The sequence below is a fragment of the Heterocephalus glaber genome, unplaced genomic scaffold (assembly GCF_053883595.1).
Source record: "Heterocephalus glaber isolate CG9 unplaced genomic scaffold, H.glaber_assembly_v1.0 deba00001461, whole genome shotgun sequence".
In the NCBI taxonomy this organism is placed as follows: Eukaryota; Metazoa; Chordata; class Mammalia; order Rodentia; family Bathyergidae; genus Heterocephalus; species Heterocephalus glaber.
The window spans coordinates 2,971,989-2,991,173 of record NW_028258308.1 but is presented as its reverse complement, the minus strand read 5'-3'; the positions used below and the strand labels follow the sequence as shown (position 1 = coordinate 2,991,173).

General features: G+C 36.0%; 1 protein-coding gene across 1 annotated transcript in view; it reads right to left on the bottom strand.

Moving 5' to 3' along the window:
• LOC101719867 (putative ATP-dependent RNA helicase DDX60) overlaps positions 1–19,185 on the bottom strand; it is a 109,298-nt gene that overhangs the window by 15,287 nt on the left and 74,826 nt on the right. Inside the window, 8 exon segments of the mRNA XM_087216998.1 lie at positions 984–1,125; positions 1,391–1,413; positions 1,416–1,494; positions 4,562–4,762; positions 6,579–6,683; positions 8,896–9,048; positions 10,417–10,564; positions 13,206–13,364. Of these exon segments, the coding sequence (XP_087073124.1) occupies positions 984–1,125; positions 1,391–1,413; positions 1,416–1,494; positions 4,562–4,762; positions 6,579–6,683; positions 8,896–9,048; positions 10,417–10,564; positions 13,206–13,364 (1,010 nt within the window).

Below are 19,185 nucleotides of genomic sequence, written 5' to 3'. Positions count from 1 at the left end.
GGCTGTAGAGTCAGACTAATATTTGAATCTTGGTTGTGAATTTTTAAAAGTGTGAGAGCATGACAACTTATTTAATTTCTCTGCTCAGTTTCCTCATTTATGAAAAATGTTAAATATATCATCTGTCTCATAACATCATCAATTTTTCCTCCTCCTTGAAACCATTTATAACTACCCAATGCATATTAATAAACAAAACATTACTGCCTATTTCCTGAAATTACTTGTCCTGTTTATAGACCTTTCACAGGAATAAGACTACCTATGTAACGGTGGGTGGCAGAACAGTGCATTTTTAGAGCATAGTGACTACAGCTATTATTGCACGGTAAAATTGTCTTATAAACTAATGGAAGATAAGGTAATGTTGTGAAAGATAATGAATTCATCAGGCATTAAGAAACATAGTGATTTTAAGCACAAGCACTACACAAGGGCAAAATTTATTTTATGGACAATGTGTAAGGGCTTTATTGTTTCAATATAAAAATCAAAAGCTTTTTATAAAAATTGTGCTAAATGGAATTTACTTAACAATTTACATAATGTGAGGTAATTACAACATACTGAGGGGGAACAAAATTCTACTTCATGCAATTAAATGCCATTGGCTATTTAAAAATACTTTATAATTATATTCAATAAAATATAGTTGGAAGAAAATATTAAGAGTGATTATCTGTGGATAGTAAGGTAATGCTGTCCTATATCTTTATTCTCTAATGAGTCTATATTATATTTAATTAGAAGAAAATATTTCTACAAATGATATATCATTCAATATATTCTGAATCCTGGAACCAAGGGATCATACAGGTTAATTCATTCGAGGTGTCAAAAATATCGCTACTTTCCATATAATCTATATAAGTGGGAATTTAACTCTGTTTGTCTAATGTGAGGATCTGTAAATTATCTACATACTAATATTACAGAAAAATAACTTGTGAAGTACTAATTTTCTACAGTCTGCTCAAGCTCACCTTTATTAGTTGGTTGGCAAAGATTATGGAAAAGGCCTCTTACAAGAAAACTGACAAAAACAAGATTAGAGGGTTCATGATAATGCAAATGTGATACCAGTCCAGCGAATCCTGTGGGATTTCCTTCTCGATCTAGGTAGCCCTAAAGAACCAAAATAATTCATTAGTTTGGCTCAACTCACCACATAATTAATAAGTAGCTTATTAACTGGCAGTTTAAAAGAGAGTTTAGTATCAATATAAAACAAATTGGTATCTATTGCCTGGTCTAACTTTGATTATTGAATCAATTATAGATAACATTAATCATTGGCTATAACTGTCTAGATATTATAGTTAGTTTAGCATGGAAAGACAATTTAGATAGTAACAAAGGTATTTCACAAAAAAGCAAAACACAGTCATACCTGCTTCACCAAGAACTGCAAAAAAATAAAAAGTAAAGTTTTAACATCTCCATGGTTCTGGGTTGTTTGAAGGACAGCAGCGAATGCTTTAGCATGGACAGCGCCTAAGAGAAGAGCACTTTATTCACACAATGTCAAGTATATGAAATGCATTTGTAAGAGATAACATAAGATAGATAGTATCCATATCTGTTACATACACAGATATTAGCAATCTACAAGCCTCGTCTAGATGTCATAGTATTTTCTTTACTGTGCTCCTACATCCTTCCTTTAACAAAACAGAACACATAAAACAGAATTGTCAGAAATGAAACATATTCCCAAGAATCTGATAATAAAAGAAATCTGTTATTATCCAGTTGAAGAGCTTATAGCATAATAGATAATGTGAAATAGGAAGAAAAGGTTTAAAGGGGAAGGGGAAAGTGGGAGGAGTAGGGGAAAGGAAAGAAGGGAAAGGAAAAATATAAGCAAAGACAAAAATGGAAACAAAGTCTTTGTAAATAGGGAGGGGTGGGGCGGTTGAAGGAAGGACAGTGGAATAGGGAAAAATAAGAAACAAGATGTATCATATAAAGGTACAAATTCCCAATGATGAATGTCATCATATTATGTACCTAAAATGTACCAATAAACTTAATGGAAACAAAAAGATTAAGCCCCATAAATCATGCTATGTTATCCAATCTATTAAATCATTTCAAAGATATATATTATTTCATATCCAATAGTATTATCACACAAATAATGGAACTAGGTTTATTAAAACCAAAAAAATAGTTTGGTTTCCAGTGTCAAACAGTACTGCATTTCATGTAGCTTTAAACTTCCCACTAAAATGTCTATGGAAGCTCAACCAAGAAAAAATTTCCAGTATCAATAAAATTTAAGCCTTTGCATTTAGGCTTGAGAGTTTACAGATAGTATACTTTCTTTAAGGCCACTGGGCTAATGAAAAGTGAGAGAAGAAGAGAGCTAAAGGGATATCGCTCCATTGCTGTGAGGTGATTTTTTCAAGGTCACCAGAAATGACCTTTTCTACAACCTCTTGTGCCACATTCTTCATGTGCCATTTAGTCAGAGAAGGCAACAGTCAGAGAAAATCAAAGTAGTAAGAGGGGTGAGGAACTCATTGTGCTTCACTGTGACCTTAGAAGTATGGGACTCCATAATTAAATTATAAGTGACATGGTTGGAATCCTGAAACTGCTTCCTGTAGTTTATGATGATTAATGACATCCATCATGGTCAATGTGCCAGTAAACTGGTAGAAGTAGAGAATGACCTCTCACTTAAGGAAAGCTACTAAAAATGAAGATAGGCTAATACTGATATTTTGGCCAAAAGCTTTCCAGCCTCAGATTTGAAAAGATATTTTGATTAACAGCATTTAGTTAGACAGAATTCACCAGAAGACATCTTATATAACCACTTGTTTGGCAAACCACCAGATTTTCATAGTTTTCTTGAAAAAGAAGCTGAAAAATTAAACAGAAATAAGTAACAAATACATAATTTAAGAATTCTTTTTAGTTCAAAGCACAAAGAAAAAAAATTAACACGGTTCCCCTAAATGAGATTCCAAGAGTCTATGCCTCTCAACACCAAATGCCTAAAGGCAATGAAAAATTGTTTGATAAGATAAATAAAAAGTGTATTCTAAGAGTTATATGCCCACACATAAAAGTAAGCATAAGAGAATATCACAGATAGATTCTCTCAATGATGCTCAGACAAAAAATTGAACCAACTCAATAACTTTTTTGAAAAAAAATAATTAAATTTATTAGAAGCTATGTTCTTCCCTACAGAGAGGTAAAAATTAAAATCTAAAACACTGGGAAGTTTTGGTCTAAAATTATGTATGCCTGGTCTATAGAACTAGCCAACTCATCTGAAGATTCTAAAAACAGTGTCACCTTATCATATAATAACTGATTTAACTGAGTACACTAATTAATACACAAAACAGCAAAGAATAAGTCTTGCTATGGTATAAATATAGTTTGGCTTCCTAAACTTATGCTTGAATGTATGCCCCATTGTGAGGTATTAAGGGGCAAAATTAGCCTGACTCTAGTGTATAGAGGCAGGGCCTTTGAGATGTGATTAGAATTAGGTAAATTTCACAGGGTAGAGAATCCAAGATTGAATCCTGGTGGTTTTATAATAAGAGGAAGAGAGACCAGACAGACATGTGAATACTTTCAGTCTCCTCCCATGTACTATTCTGGGCCTCCTCATGCTCATACACTAAGAAGGCTGTCACTAGATGCAGCCCTTGGACATTACAGTTGAAAGTCTGTGGTATGGTGTAAAAAGGTACAGGAAATGGACTCATACATATCCTTTCTTTTTTAAAAAAATGTTTATTCCTTTCCCTTCTTTCCTTTCCCCGACCCCTCCCACTTAACTTTCCCCTTTGGACCTTCATACATATCCTTTCAACAACATATCTTCATAAAAATGAAAATGAAATTATTTAATTATAAATTTTAAATCTCTTGTTGTGGAGTTGGACTCAAAATATTTATCTGAACACAAACATTAGAACCATTTTCTGAAGTCCAGTTATACATAACTTCATCTAGGTTGAAAAATAAAAGCACAGACATGCCTTAGGGAAAAATGACTAAAATAAGATGATAATATGATTGTCTTTGGGTACTAGAGGTAGATGTGTTGTGTTCGTTTCTTTTCTTCTTTCAACTTTCTGTATTTATTGAGTAGTATTTAATGAATTAGATAAATTATTACGAAAAAACAAACTTTTACTACAGAATCATAAAAATGTACCACTTTCCTTCTAAATGGAAGAAACAGGAATCTAACTCAGATATTTTTATAGCCACACTCACCACCCTTATCTACAGCAAGACCATGTCTATCACACAAGAAAACAACATCCTGGTGATTTCCAAAGCTCATCCAGCTAAAACTTTGTTAGATACAGCAAAGAAACAAAAGTAACCATTATTCTCCTCTACTTCCCATTGTCCTTTCTAGAAGACACTAAAAAGTATCAAAAGACCTATAAAATTGAAAAGTTATTGGTACAGATTTCTGAGGGGAAAACAAACCAACAAACAAACAATCAAAAACCCAGCAGACCCACCTGCAGCCAGACCAGTGGCCAAGGTCTGCTTCAGGTGGCACCCAGGATGATACCTTTGCCTGGCCATCCTCTAGGTCATCTGCCTTGGAAGCCAGCAGCATGAGTCGCAGAATCAGGGTTATCTTGAGAGGGAACTGTCCTTTGAGCTCAGGAACTTTGGATTTTATCAGTTTTCCTACTTTGGGCAGAGGAATATCAAAGAAATATACATCTCCCAGCAGGTCTTGCCCCCGTCTTCCAGCACGACCAGACATCTGAGACAGAATAGACTCACAATGTGAAATTCCTCTAAGTACTTTTCCTATGATTGTGTAAGAACTGAGCCTTGTCTGCCGTTTTCAAGCAAGTAAATTGTGCATAGGTCCAAAGGTTACTTAACTGACACCCATCTAAACCTTAGGAGTTTTACCATGACTGAGTCAAGAGTTGAAAGATGAGACATTTATCATTCATATGTACTTATTTCATATCACTAATTCTACCAGTTATTTGTATAATGATATGTGGAACAAAAAACATAACATCAAAAGATTAGAATCTGATTTTAACTTCACTTACAGATGAACTCTGTTGTACCAATTTTTTCTCCCTCCCCAGGTCCTCTCTCTCTAATTCCTTTCTCTTCTGCCCTTTCTCACATAAATGTGTTGAGCTATGAATCACAAATAAATACTGTGCAAAAATCATAGAAATACATGAGAAAGATGAAATTAAGAAATGGTGCTTATAAACAAGTTAAGAATAAATTCTTGACAGAGGTTCTATGAATTCTCATTAAGTACATGGAAAGAGCTAGGTTGTCTTTCCTTTGCTATCATACAGACCTCCCAATAACATATGAGATATATAAAATTGCTGTGTCCATAATGTGGAAACTAGGGCATGGAGAAGACTGCATAAGGAACTTCCCCATAGTTAACCAACTCAAAAGTGAAAGATCTGGGAGTCATACTCTGCAAATTCAATTCCCAAGTCTGTCACCCCAAATATCCTAACACCTCGGATAATGAACCCTAAGTGTGAGACCCCTAAAGATGAGATGCCCAGAAAGTTCATATAGAATATAACAGCAGGAATAGAAATGAAAAGACAGGGGCTGGTAAGTTTGTAGAAAAATATAAGAATGTTCAGTTGAGCGAGAACACTGTCTGTAAGAGAATATGAAGTGTTTCAAGAAGAAAACAGGGAGGTCTTTGACAAAAAATATAAATGTTTGGTGACACAGCTAAATTTGATCCTGCCAACAGAAATGTTAACCAAATGTCCATGAGCAGAGGAAGTATTAGAAGACACTATGCCAGTGGGGCAAACCTATGGCACACATATTATTGTCTTTTTCTTTTCAGACCAAAGATGTTAATGTAGAATTGTTTTTTCTACACTAAAACTTCAGTATTCAGGTTTAATTGCAGTGTGGGCATTTTGTGATAAATGAGTTTTGGGTTGAAGTTTGGCACTCAATCTCTAAGAGGTTTGCCATCAATGAATGCACTGTGTTGTCTTTGAGACATAGAATAAGCAGAATTTAAAATCAAGGAAATTGTTCCATTTGGCCAACACTGTATCATGAAAGACAGTAGATGCAGAGATTTAAGGCAAAAACTCAATATCACTAAGGAGAGCAATTAACCAGGCTTGATAACAGATTGTGTATCGCAAGCAAAGAAGAAAAAACCATTAAACCAGTGTGTAAAATCCTGTGCATCGTAAAGGAACAGGTAATTATTTATCATCTAGGATATGCATCTTTCTTATAAATTGCTTCCTTTAATTCTTGTAAATGTCATGAGATTACAATTGTCACCCATATTCTGGAGATAGATCAGGAGGATCAGGAAGTTTAGATATGTCATGAAAGGTCACACACCTGATCAGCAGTAGTCACCGAATTCCAAACTCCTATACTTTCCACTATACTACCCTAAAGATGGCACGCAGGCAGGGATGAATGCCAACTGTGCCATTTTGTGAATTGCAGCGTGTTTGAAAAATGATGGTTTACATTTTTTTTTACTATTTTATGACCACATTTTAGTGATTTATTAAGCAAGCATATACATATTGCAATACCTGTCTGTAATTTAAAGCATCCAGATAGACTGAGTTTTGGGCAAAAACAACAGATCTACAAGGCATGTTGATTCCTAAAGCAAGTGTTCCGGTAGCTGTCACCACCTACAAAGAGAATAAAAAAATACTGCATGCAAGCCTTTTAATAGAATGCAATTATTTCCTTCCACAAAATTACTGAAACCTCTTTGAACTTTAATTAAATACAGTGTGAAAATTATCCCTATTAGAAACACTATTATTTTTTCTATTTCACAAACACACCATGCACATTTTCAGGTCGAGGCTGTAACAATGTTACTGTGTGTGCAGAATACATTTTGCCAAATACTAATTTGTTTGGCTCTGTCAGTTGTTTGGTCAAATGTCACAGAGAAACTTCTGAGTAACCGTATAGTAATCATCCCCTCCCATCATTATTTACTACTAGGTTCTACTTTATTCATTTTTGCAGGACAAATAACCTCAGTAATCCTATTTGTTTGTTTACTTGTCTTAAACTGGACTCCAAAAAGGGTACCTGGCACCCTACATGTGCCAATATTTTTAAATAAATTACTAGAAAGAAAATTTATCTAATAATCCTGTTATAAACCTATTATGGTCAATTATTTACTTTCTCTACTAAAATTAATTGAGATATCCATAAAAATAACATATCTTGGTAATAAGAACAAAATAGGATCCCCTATCTTGAATAGCTACAATAACTGACCATAAAGAGTATAGGGAAAACTCTAAAGCCTACCTACATGGCCCAACTTTTTGCTCATTTTTTATCTATTCTTAGGTATTTCTTATTTGTTCTTTCTCTCTTTTTATATTGACTGGCATCTATGCTCTGCTTAGTGTTAATGTTTAAGTATATGGAGTAATTTTAATAATTCTGTAATAGGTCATGCATCTGAAAATTTTAAAAAATATTTTCTAAGTTCTTTAATAAAAACAAGAATAGAAAAAATAAGAAATTTAATTTAGAAAATAATTTTTTAAATGTGCTCTTTAAAACAAAGAACTAGTTCCATAGACCTTCTCTTGAGGGATCTACTAAATTATTCACTAAACTATCAGTGATTGAACAATTACAAATAAGTAGACACTATTTTAAAAGTAGGATATGCTGATCAAAATAGGCATACCTACTTTCCTTCAATTCATAGTCACGTAGAAATTTTGGCAATGAATTTTAAAAAATAATATTTCTTTAGTTAAATAAAAACTCAGCAAATTCATTGAAAATATATTTTGCTTTTCCAGATAACAAATTCCACTTTAATTATGCTGTCAGATTTTCTGCAACATGTAGTTTATTATGAAAAAGATTATGCTACGTAGCATAGAAGAATTCATGTATCTCTGTCTGTCTCATTCTCTTTCTTTGACCATCTCCTGAATGCAGCATATGTCAGACAAAATTTAATATAGATAACTTGTAAAAGTCAATGTCTATTCTTAAATATCACTCAGTATTCAAATTCACTAGCAAATTATCTAAACCTCTTTATGAATTACTCTGGATCAGCCTCTTGTTCCCTCATGGTACACACAAAAAAATATAGTAAGGGTTTGGTTTGAAAGTTATGTAAGTTAATCTGCCTGTCTTTCACTGTGAGCTACAGGAAAGAGAACATTTAGAAGTGACACCCTATGTTGGGCTTTGTGGTACACACCTGTAATTCCAGCACTATGGGAGGCTGAGGCCGGAGGATTCCAAGTTGGAGCTCAGCCAGGGCAACTTAGTAGTTTAGTGAGAACTTGTCTCAGCATTTTAAAAGGATGGGGATATAACTCAGTACAAAGGCCTTAGGTTTAATTTCTTGTGCCACACATACACAAAAAGTAACACATCTAAAAATTCTGCTAAAGTAAGCAGCAGAGTCTCAGAAACCATATTCTTGCCTTCATTTCAGGTATTATATTAGAAAAGTATCTGATCACAACTCTAGTACAGCTGTCCTCCAAACACATGTAGCCAAAATCATATAAATAGCACACAAAATTTTCTAAATATTATAAATGAAACAAAAGGGGTTGTGCCAAGACCAGCCTGGGTGTATTTCACAATAGAAATATTCGGAAAAACATCTGTTAACAAAATTGTTTTTATTTTCATGAAAATAGATAAACTGAATGATAAATTTTAAACCTCTACCCCCAAATAAATAAGGTGGGGAGATCTGGGCACATGGGTTGTAACAAAAAAAGAAACAAAACATACTTTCAAGGGGAAAAAGATGATTATATTTTTATTTTTCAGGAAAATTCAACTTCACGCAGTCACATTTCATATTTTTAGAAAATGAAAAAGTCTATCTACCCTAATGAATCCTTTTCAAAAGAGAATTTCAACTAGCTGTTTTTCTTTGGCACTCATGGAGCTGTGATGATATCCAATACCAGTCTTTGCCAAAGTTTTCAGTTCTGCACCTTTTCTTTCAAATTTTACATGATCAAACACTCTCTTCAATAACTGAACAAAGCAAGAAATTTGGTAATTTCTTATCTAACTTTTTTAAATGAATCAAAACTGCTTAGATGTAAATTATTATGCAGAAGGTACCAATTTCTTGTGATGAGTGTGATCATTATATCTAAATTATACCAATAAAATTAATTTAAAAATAAATAAAAATTAAAACAATAATTTGACTAAGTGAGGCAATGATTAGAAATCTACTTTACATGACTAAAAAACCACATTTTGGGGGCAACAACAGGAAGTTCAATACAAATTTCTCAATTCTTTGAACAGACTGTCTCAAAGGGACTCACACCCACTTTGGGGGTAAAAAGTTCTGACAGAGCAGTAGAAACACCCCGGAAAGAATGCGTTCAGGACTCATGCTTGCCTGAAGGCGAGTGGGTCAGTACAGGAGCCTTCGCAGGTTTCCCCAGAGATTCAGACTTCTGTGAGACAGACTTGTTCCCCTCACTACAAGGTCAAGGAAAGCTTACTTCCCACAGGAGATTGGTCACAAATGGCCTTAAAATGCCCTGTCCTGTGGAGGAAGTCCAGTTGTGTCTAGACTAATTTGTAGGAAAGTACAAAAAGTACAAACTCTGCTTGTGAGAGTTAAGAAAAAAATGGATAAAAGTCCAAAGGCAACAGGCTAAATTCCTGTTTGGTTTTTTTTAAAACCATGAAGTCATTTGCCCAGTGGGATATAAAGTTCCATTCAAATGGTGAAAAAAATGCATGAGTATGAAAAAGGAAGAGTTTACAAAGAAATGAAATAACATGTGCATGTGATTGTAGAACAGGTAAAAGAAATACAAGGTTCATCTTTAAAACAGTGATTATTTTCGAGTGATAACATTGCTTTTTATGTTGTTTTTCAAATTTCTCTATTTTAAGCATGAATAATTTGCAGAACAAAATAGTTTCAAAGATGAATGGCAAACATGATTAGAAATTCCAGTATCTCATTGGTGGACTGTATTATAATAAGTCTCTGTAATATAAAAAGTCTCTGTAAAAGACTGTAATATAAAAAGTCTCTGATTTTGAGAAATTCTGCAAATATTTCTTAAAGTATTTTAGACCACATGGACCTAAATTTTCAAATGAGACATGTGACACTGAATCTAGAATTCAGGGTAAGAAAAATGTATAATGGAAAGGACAGACACTCACAAGGGTGAATATTCTTTAAAATATATATCGAGGAGCCCTCAAGGGTTATGTGTAACCAGGAGGTCCCATATGGAGTCCTACATAGGATTTCTCTGCTTCTAGGGATTGCATCCTGTCTTTGCATTAATCACTGTCTACAATGAAGCAGCTATGGCTGATTAATGATGTATCCTCCCGGAGAACTGTGCCCCTCTGAGCACTGACCTCATCATCCATCACTTTTTGATCAGTGTATGTGCAGTCCTGAGGAATTTCCAGGTTCTTCTCCAGACTTTTCAGTAGACAATTATGCTCAGCTATATATATTAGGCTTTGGTTCAATATTTTCATGCTTATCTGACTTTTTTCATCTCTGTTTGGGTAAGTAACATTTTAAGAAATGAATCTACATATTCCACCACCATAGGAATCCCAGGACTCCTAAATCACTCTTATTAGTCAGATGTTCACAACTGTACACATCTGAGCTCTCATGACTCTGCATCTCCTGTTTGAACACACAGACCTTTGGCCTCTGGAGCTTAGATGTTTCCCGATAAAATGCTACCACGTACTGGGTTTTTTTTTTCTGTGACATTTCTTTTACCCCTTTCACTATACTCTCAACAATCAAAGTTTTCCCCAGAGGAACTATTTTCCCCTTGTTAACATGATGCTCATAATCAGCCTCCGTAACACTTGGCTTAGACAGAAAGGCAGCTGTTCAAGCTCTTCTTACTTCTTGAAGTGGGTGCAACAGATGCTCTGAGTTTGATTGTTAAGGGCTCTCAGATGCAGCAGTCTCAGCTTACTCTTAAATCTTCCCACAGCGCTATCCAATACCCCTCAATGTAACATCAGTAATCACTAATTCTTTGACTTTTTAGCTTATCTCTTAAGTGTGCACAAAAGACAATCTAAATGTGAATAGATGAACATGCTTATATTCATAATTTGGTGTTCTCACCTCCAACTAACATTATCCTAAAATCAAAGAGAATTGCCAAAACTAACAAGAGCCCCATGGACCTGTCCAGGAAATTACTACCTCTCCTGGAGGTGAGGAAAGTGGCTCACAGCCAACGACTGATTGATATAGGCCAGACAAATCAGCCCGCTTCTCTCAGGTATGACAGTTCAGGGCCACAGCAGATCCCCCAGGAGGCCGACTCTGACAATATTCCGGCAGAACCGCATCCTTGCTTATCTTACTCACTGTCCAATTCATGCTCCCCTCACTTTCTTAGCTCCTCAAAAACACACTCCTTTCAGAATTTACAGAAATATCGCATGTCAGCCTGTGCTACTAGGGGATTTGATCTAATACACCCCTCCACAATCCTGATTAGTCTCCAGGGTCATCAGTCTGAATTACTCAGTAGCCTTCGATGTAACAGCCTTTTATCAATGCTCAACACTTACTCTTTTTGATATTTTAGTTTATCTCCTAACTGTGCACAGAAGTCAAGTCTAATTCTGAGAAGAGGAGCTCACTTGTATTTGTTATAAATGTTCTCACTTCCAATTAGCATGGCCCTTCACTCAAGAAGAATCCATGAATATGTTGCAAATAATGGGGTAAAGTGCTTATGGAGACCCATATACTGTTAATAGGTTTTTAATCAAGGTAACAGATGGTGAAATAAAATACTGTACATTCTATCTTCCTAGTTTGACAACTATAGCACCATTAATATCTGGATTTTAAAAGGGAAAGTGAGATTCTGAGGGGCTTTTTTTGAAATGCATGTTTATGTAGGGGTCATAGTGTGACTTTCTAATGCACAAGTTCAAAGGCAGAGCCCCTCTTCTCCGCAGAATGAATAAACATAGGGCATCTAAAACTGTAATTTTACAGTTTAAATTGCTGATCGCCTAACCAACTTGAAATATGGCTCCAAAAGTCCTGAAGTTGTGTAAAGAGAATTAGTTACTAAGAAATTTTACACCTCTTATACTGTTTCTATCTTGGCTTGTCACCTCTCCTAAGGAGGAAACAACAAATCAAGCAGATAGAATATGTGTTTAAGGAGATAGGAAAGTATAAAAAGAATATTGAATACAAACAATTTACAAACTTTAAATCTTTGCAAGAATATCTGTAAACTGCACTGAAGAATGATGATATTCGAGGCCCTGAAGTGCAAAAAGAAGACCTTTGAAATCATTCAGTGAAGGAAGATGAACCTTTAACCAGGCAGCAAGGAAAGATGAGGAGGCTCCAGGGAGAGAATTACACATAGAAAGTAAGGAAGAGATATCAAAATAGCCAAGTCCCACAAGAAATAAAATTGGTATTTCAATCCAGTCCCAAGGTCATTCCATGGAGCATGCTGTGATGCTGTGAAGTGACCCAAGACAACATATAAGCCTTTTGAGGGCTGACTGAGAGCAAGAGTTCACACATGGGTCACACATACTGTATTCGGGATGATTATGTGAAGTTATACAATCTACCTAGACTAACAGACTCTGAACCTGCCTCTCATTTTAAATGAGACCTATTTATGCCATTACAGATTATGATCAGTTATGTTTATCCATTCTTGAGATGGTTCAGGTGGATTGTTAACTTTTTGGCTTGGGGTTTGGCCTCAGGATTAGTAAAGCACACTTCTAAGTGTATAGGTGTGGCACTGATGTATGACTTGGGTGCCATTTCTGATATTTTGTCCCTTCCACTCTGGTATTGTTCCCCTATCCTCCTTCCCTGCTGCCTTGAACTAAGCAGTTTTACTTGGCCACATTTTTAAACCATGATGTTCTTGCTTTGAAAATGAACTGAATCCCGTGAAACTATAAGCTGCATGAAACCTCGCCTCCTTTTAGCTGTAGGTATCAGTATTGTCTTTCAGCAAGAGAAAAGCTGATTAATATAATCTCCCTTCCAAATTTGCAATTAACTGCAAACAATATCTAGAACTTCCTGTAGAACACATCTGGTGTATATTTACTACTAGGGCAGTGAGGTTTATTAAGTCTTTGCTGGTGCATTTGTTTGGTGAAATACTTACAATATCTTTTGTTTCTTAATGAATTTGTTAACTTTTTGAAGTTTGCCAGCCAACTTCTGAGCTTCTTCATCAGCTTTGGGAGGCCTTTTCTTCTTTTGCTTCTCCTTTAAGAAAATGTGTACATGCCTAGCACATTTTTCTACATAATTTACATTGAATCTGGAAATAAATGAAAAGAATGTTTGCCTGGAAAAGAATGTCATAAATAAATTTCAACTCCTATTTCTATATATGGCTACTATTCTGGTAAACCTGTTGTGTTTCTTAAAGTCCATCTTTATGTTTATTCTGAAATACACATTCAATGTTATGGATGTACAGACACCTTATTCTCTATGTACCTGAGAAATAAGGTTTGGTCATTCCTGTCATTACCCCTCAGACATTGCAGTAACAGCTCATGTGAATTCTTTTCATAAGAGTAGTCAGACATTCATTCTACAGACAAGAGAACAGTGGATTTTCTCCATTTATATACAGAAGAAATAGCTATCTCACTCTTATGCTAACCTTTCCTGAAAAAGGAGAGAAACAATTTTTAATAAATGAAAAATCTTTTTCTTTTGGCAGTATGGAAAGGATTACAGATTCTCAATCCTAATCTTTATAAAAGAATATGTCTTTCTAGAAGCTAGATAAATCCAAACTGCTATGGTCTTCATGAACCAGAAATGCATCCAAGATCTACACGTTATTCCTTTTAAAATGTAAGTACCAAGCAGTGTGGATCAGAGTGGTGCGGCTGCAGGCGGGTCCCAGCCAGGGCTCTGCCCAGACTCCAGAGGCTCAGGCACATAGCACAAGCCAAAGATCCATCCAGAAAAGAGCTGAACAGGCCACAAGCTTCAGCCAGAGGCCTGCCCCATAGCATCCATATGTGCACACAGATAGCAGGGAGCAGCAGTATGGACCCGAGCAGCACAGCTGCAGGGAGGTCCCAGCCAGGGCTTCACCCTAATCTGAGAAAATTAGGTACACAGGCCCAAGCCAAGGGCCCACCTGGAAAAGAACTGCACAGGTACACAAGCAACAGCCAGAGGTTCACCGCGATACCACTGGTGAATGTGTGAGACACTAGCCAGAAGCTTGCTCACACAACAGGAACTGGGGTGCACAGCCCCCAGCCAAAGGTCCTCCCAAACAATAGGTACATAGGGCCCTAGCCAGAGGCACACTGAGATAACATACCAAGTGTACATGGGGCCCAGCCAGAAGCCCATCCAGACAACAGGTCAGCTCAGGGATTCAGAAGGCCACCATTCTGAACCCAGGAATTGGTGTACTGGTGAACAGCAGAGAAAAGGCCACTCAGTGGCTTACTGAGAATTGAAGACCACTGGGTGAGCAAAAAGTTGCCTCAACAAAGGCACAGCAGGCTGCATCTGTTGAAATGAGAAGACACATAAACAAGTCTCAAAACCAGACTTCAGGATCACCTAAGGCAACCCCAAAGGGAAATGAGATGGAACAATCTGATACTCAACCACCTGGACCCCTGAACTGGCAACAAAAGGGAAGTGGAAAAAATGAAATCAGAAATAATTTTTCAGATAAGAGTAGAGATTGTGCCCATAGTGCAAGGCATGATTAATATATCTAGAGAGGACACAGATAAAAAAAGAGAGGAGCTGAGGAACATGATGGAATCCCAACATAGGAAACAAATGGAATCCAAAAAACAGATACAAACAGATTTCCAAGAGATTAAAAACTCCATTGAAAGTTTATGCAGAAGAATGAGCCAATGTGAGGACAGAATTTCAGATACAGAAGATAAGATTGCAATTAGTGACCAGGAAAAGAAAAATTGCTTTAAAATAGTAAGAGACCATGAGAAATCAGTCTAGTAGGTGCTAGATAATGCAAAGAAGAGTAACATAAGATTGATCAAAGTCCATGAAGAAACAGGAGAGAGTGCAGATGACATAAAAAAACTGTTCACAGAAGAGATGACAGAAAACTTCCCAAGGAGGGGAAAAGAACTTGACATACAGATAAGTGAGGCATATAGGACTCCAACTAGCCATGATTAAAAAATCTACACATAGGCATATAATAGTTAAGATTCCAGAAACCTAACAGAAGAACAAAATTCTACAAGCAGTAAGAAAAAAGAAACAAAACACATACAAAGGAAATCCCATCAGGATCACAGGAGACTTCTCAGCACAAACCCTTCAGGCAAGAAGAGCTTGTAGTGACATATTTCAAGACTTAAATGAAAACAACCTCCAACCCAGATTGATGTATCCTGAAAAACTGTCTTTCAAATTGATGGAGAAATAAGATACTTTGATGACAAAGAACACCTTAGGAACTTCATGAATACCAAACCAGCATTCCAAAAAATTTTGGACAATATCCTAGGAAAAGACAATAAGGATCACAACTCCAGGAAGCCCAGCAGACTGAATCCACCAGGCACAACAAGAAATTAAAGTAAAGGGGGAGAATCAAACAAAAAGAAAATGTCATGACAATGATAAGTTAATATGTATCAGCTATAACCATCAATGTTAATGGTCTCCATTCACCAATCAAAATAAATAGTCTGGGAGAGTAGGTCAAGAAGCAAGATCCAACAATATGCTGCATACAAGAAACACACTTAATTCAAAAGGAAACTCATCGTCTGAAAGTTAAAGGGGGTAAAACAATACTCCATGCGACAGGAACCAGAAAAAAAGCAGGAGTAGCTATCCTCTTTGCAGATCAAGTAGGTTTCAAACTAACACTGATTAAGTGAGATGAAGAAGGACACTACATCCTTGTAAAGGGAACACTCCCAGAGCAAGAGATGACAATCACAAATATATATGCATCAAACACTAGTGTGCCCAACTATATAAAACAATATTAATGGACATGAAAAATCAAATACACACCAATACAATAGTAGTGGGGGACCTCAATATCCCACTGTCACAAATCAATAGATCAACTAGACAAAAATAAAAAATGAAATACTAAAACTCCATCAAACTCTTGAACAAAAGGATATATAACAGGTGTTTTCAGAGTGTTCCTCCCCACAAAAATGAGAATACACATTCTGTTTGGCTACACATGAGTTATTCTCCAAAATACACCTCATAGAGGTTGGGGATTTAGCTCAGTGGTGCAAATGAACTAAAGTTGTCCCTTGTGTATTATCAGACCATAGTACAATGAAATTGGATATTGTTAGCAAAAGAAAACACAAGAATATCATAAACTCATGGAAATTGAACAACACACTTCTGAATAACCAATGGGTCACAGAGGAAATTAAAGAACAAATCACACAGTTCCTTCAATTAAATGATAATGATAGTACAACATATCAGAATCTATGGGACAGTATGAAAGCAGTCTTATGAGGGAAATTCATAGCAGTGAATGCTCATATTAGGAAAAACTGGGTGAGCTCAATTAAGCAACCTGATGCTGAACCTCAGGCTTCCAGAAAAAGATGAGCAGGACAAACCCAAAGCTCATACAAGGGAGGAAATTATAAAGATCAGAGCAGAAATCAATGCAATGGAGACTAAGAGAACAACACAAAAGAATCAATGAAGCAAAGCATTGGTTCTTTGAAAGAATAAACAAAAGTGACAAACCCTTAGCCAACTTTATCAAAAAAGGAAAGAAAAGGCCCAAATCCATGCAATTAGGAAGGAAAAGCATAAAATTACAATGGACTCAGCAGAAATCCAGAGGATCATCAATACCTACTTTGAGAACTTATGAACCAATAAGATGGAAAATGCAGAAGAAATGGACAGATTCCTAGATACATGTGGATTACCAAGTAGAACGAAGAAGACCTAAAATTCTAAACAACCGAATATCAAGCAATGAAATTGAAAATGTAATTAAAAACTTACAAACTAAGAAAAGCCTGGGCCCTGATGGCTTCACTGCTGAATTCTACAAGACATTTAGAGAGGAACTACCACCACTACTGTTTAAACTCTTCAATGAAATTGAAAGAGAAGCAATACTCCCGAATTCATTCCTGAAAGCAAGCATCACCTTGATCCCCAATCAGGGAAAGACCCAACCAAAAATGAGAACTGCAGGCCAATCTCACTCATAAACATAGATGGAAAAATCCTTAATAAGATACTGGCAAGTAGAAAAATAGAAGATCACCAAGAAGATCATACACCTTGATCAAGTGGGATTCGTCCCAGGGATGCAGAGATGGTTCAACATAAGCAAATCAATAAATGTAATACACTATATTAATAGAGCCTAGAACCTAAACCATATGATCATCTCAATAGATGCAGAAAAAGCATTCAACAAAATCCAACACCCATTTATGATAAAAATCCCACAAAAAATTGGAATAGATGGTCTCTACCTCAATCTGATAAAAGCCATCTATGAAAAACCAACAGCTAATATCATACTAAATGGTCAAAAACTGAAATTCTTCACACTAAAATCAGGAAGAAGACAAGGATGTCCACTATCTCCACTCCTGTTCAATATAGTTTTGGAAACATTAGCCATAGCAATTAGACAAGAGAAAGAAATAAAAGGAATAAATTTAGGAAATTAAATCAAATTATCATTATTTGCAGATGACATGATACTCTATATAGAAGACCCCAAGAACTCCACCAAAAGTCTTCTAGACTAAATAACCAAATTCAGTAGAGTAGCTGGATACAAGGTCAGCACACAAAAATCAATAGCTTTCCTGTACAAGAACAAACAGACTCAATGAAAGAGAAATAGGGTAAAAATTCCTTTCATAATAGCATCCAAAAAACTGAAATACCTAGGAATCAACCCAACAGAAGAAATCAAAGACCTCTTCTATGAAAACTATAGCACTCTGAAAAAAGACGTGGAAGATGATATCAGAAAATGCAAAGACATCCTTTGCTCCTGGGTAGGAAGAATCAACAGAGTGAAAATGGCCATAGTTCCAAAACTGCTATATAGATTCAATGGAGTTCCCATTGAAATTCTAACAGCATACTTCACAGAGCTTGAAAAAACAATCTAAAAATTCATTTGGAACAAGAAGAGACCTAGAATAGCAAAAGCAATTCTAGGCAACAAAGACAAGGTATGGGGTATCATAATTCCCAACTTTAAACTACTACAAAGCTACTGTGTTAAAAACTGCATGGTAATGGCAAAGAAACAGACTGGAGGATCAGTGGAATTGATTAGAAGATGCAGAAACAACTTCAGACTCACTCTGCCACCTCATATTTGACAAAGGAGCCAAACACCCTCACTGGAGGAAAGATAGTCTCTTTAATAAATGGTACTGGAAAAATTTGGTTTCAAATTGCCAAAGATTAAAACTAGACCTGTGTCTCTCACCATGCACTAAACTAAAATCAAAATGGATGAAAGATCTAAACATTAAAACAGAAACACTGAACTGGGTGGAAGAGAGGTTAGGTAGAACTCTTGAAGGCCTTGGTGTAGGAAAAGGTTTTATGAACAAAATCTCAGTTTCCGGAGAAGTAGCACAAAAAATCAACAAGTGGGATCTCTTCTTATTAGAAAGTTTCTGCACAGCAAGAGAAACCACCAACAATGTGAAGAGACAACCCACAATGTGGGAACATATATTCACCTGCTGTTCCTCTGACAAAGGTCTACTACCTAGAATCTATAAAGAACTTAAAAAAATCAGACCTCCCAAACTTAAAGACCAAAACAAAAACTGGGCATCTGAAATTAACAGACATTTATCACACAAAGAAGTGGAAATAGTAAATAAACATATGAAAAAGTGCTCAACATCACTGGTCATTCAAGAGATGCAAGTGAAAGCAACATTGAGATTCTACCTCACCCCAGAAAGAATGGCTGCTATCATGAAATCAACCAATAACAAATGCCGGCGGGGCTGTGAGGAAAGAGGAACACTCCTTCACTGCTGGTGGGAGTGTAGACTGGTGCAACCACTGTGGAAATCAGTATGGAGATACCTCAAAGAACTAGGATTGGAATTTTCATTTGACCC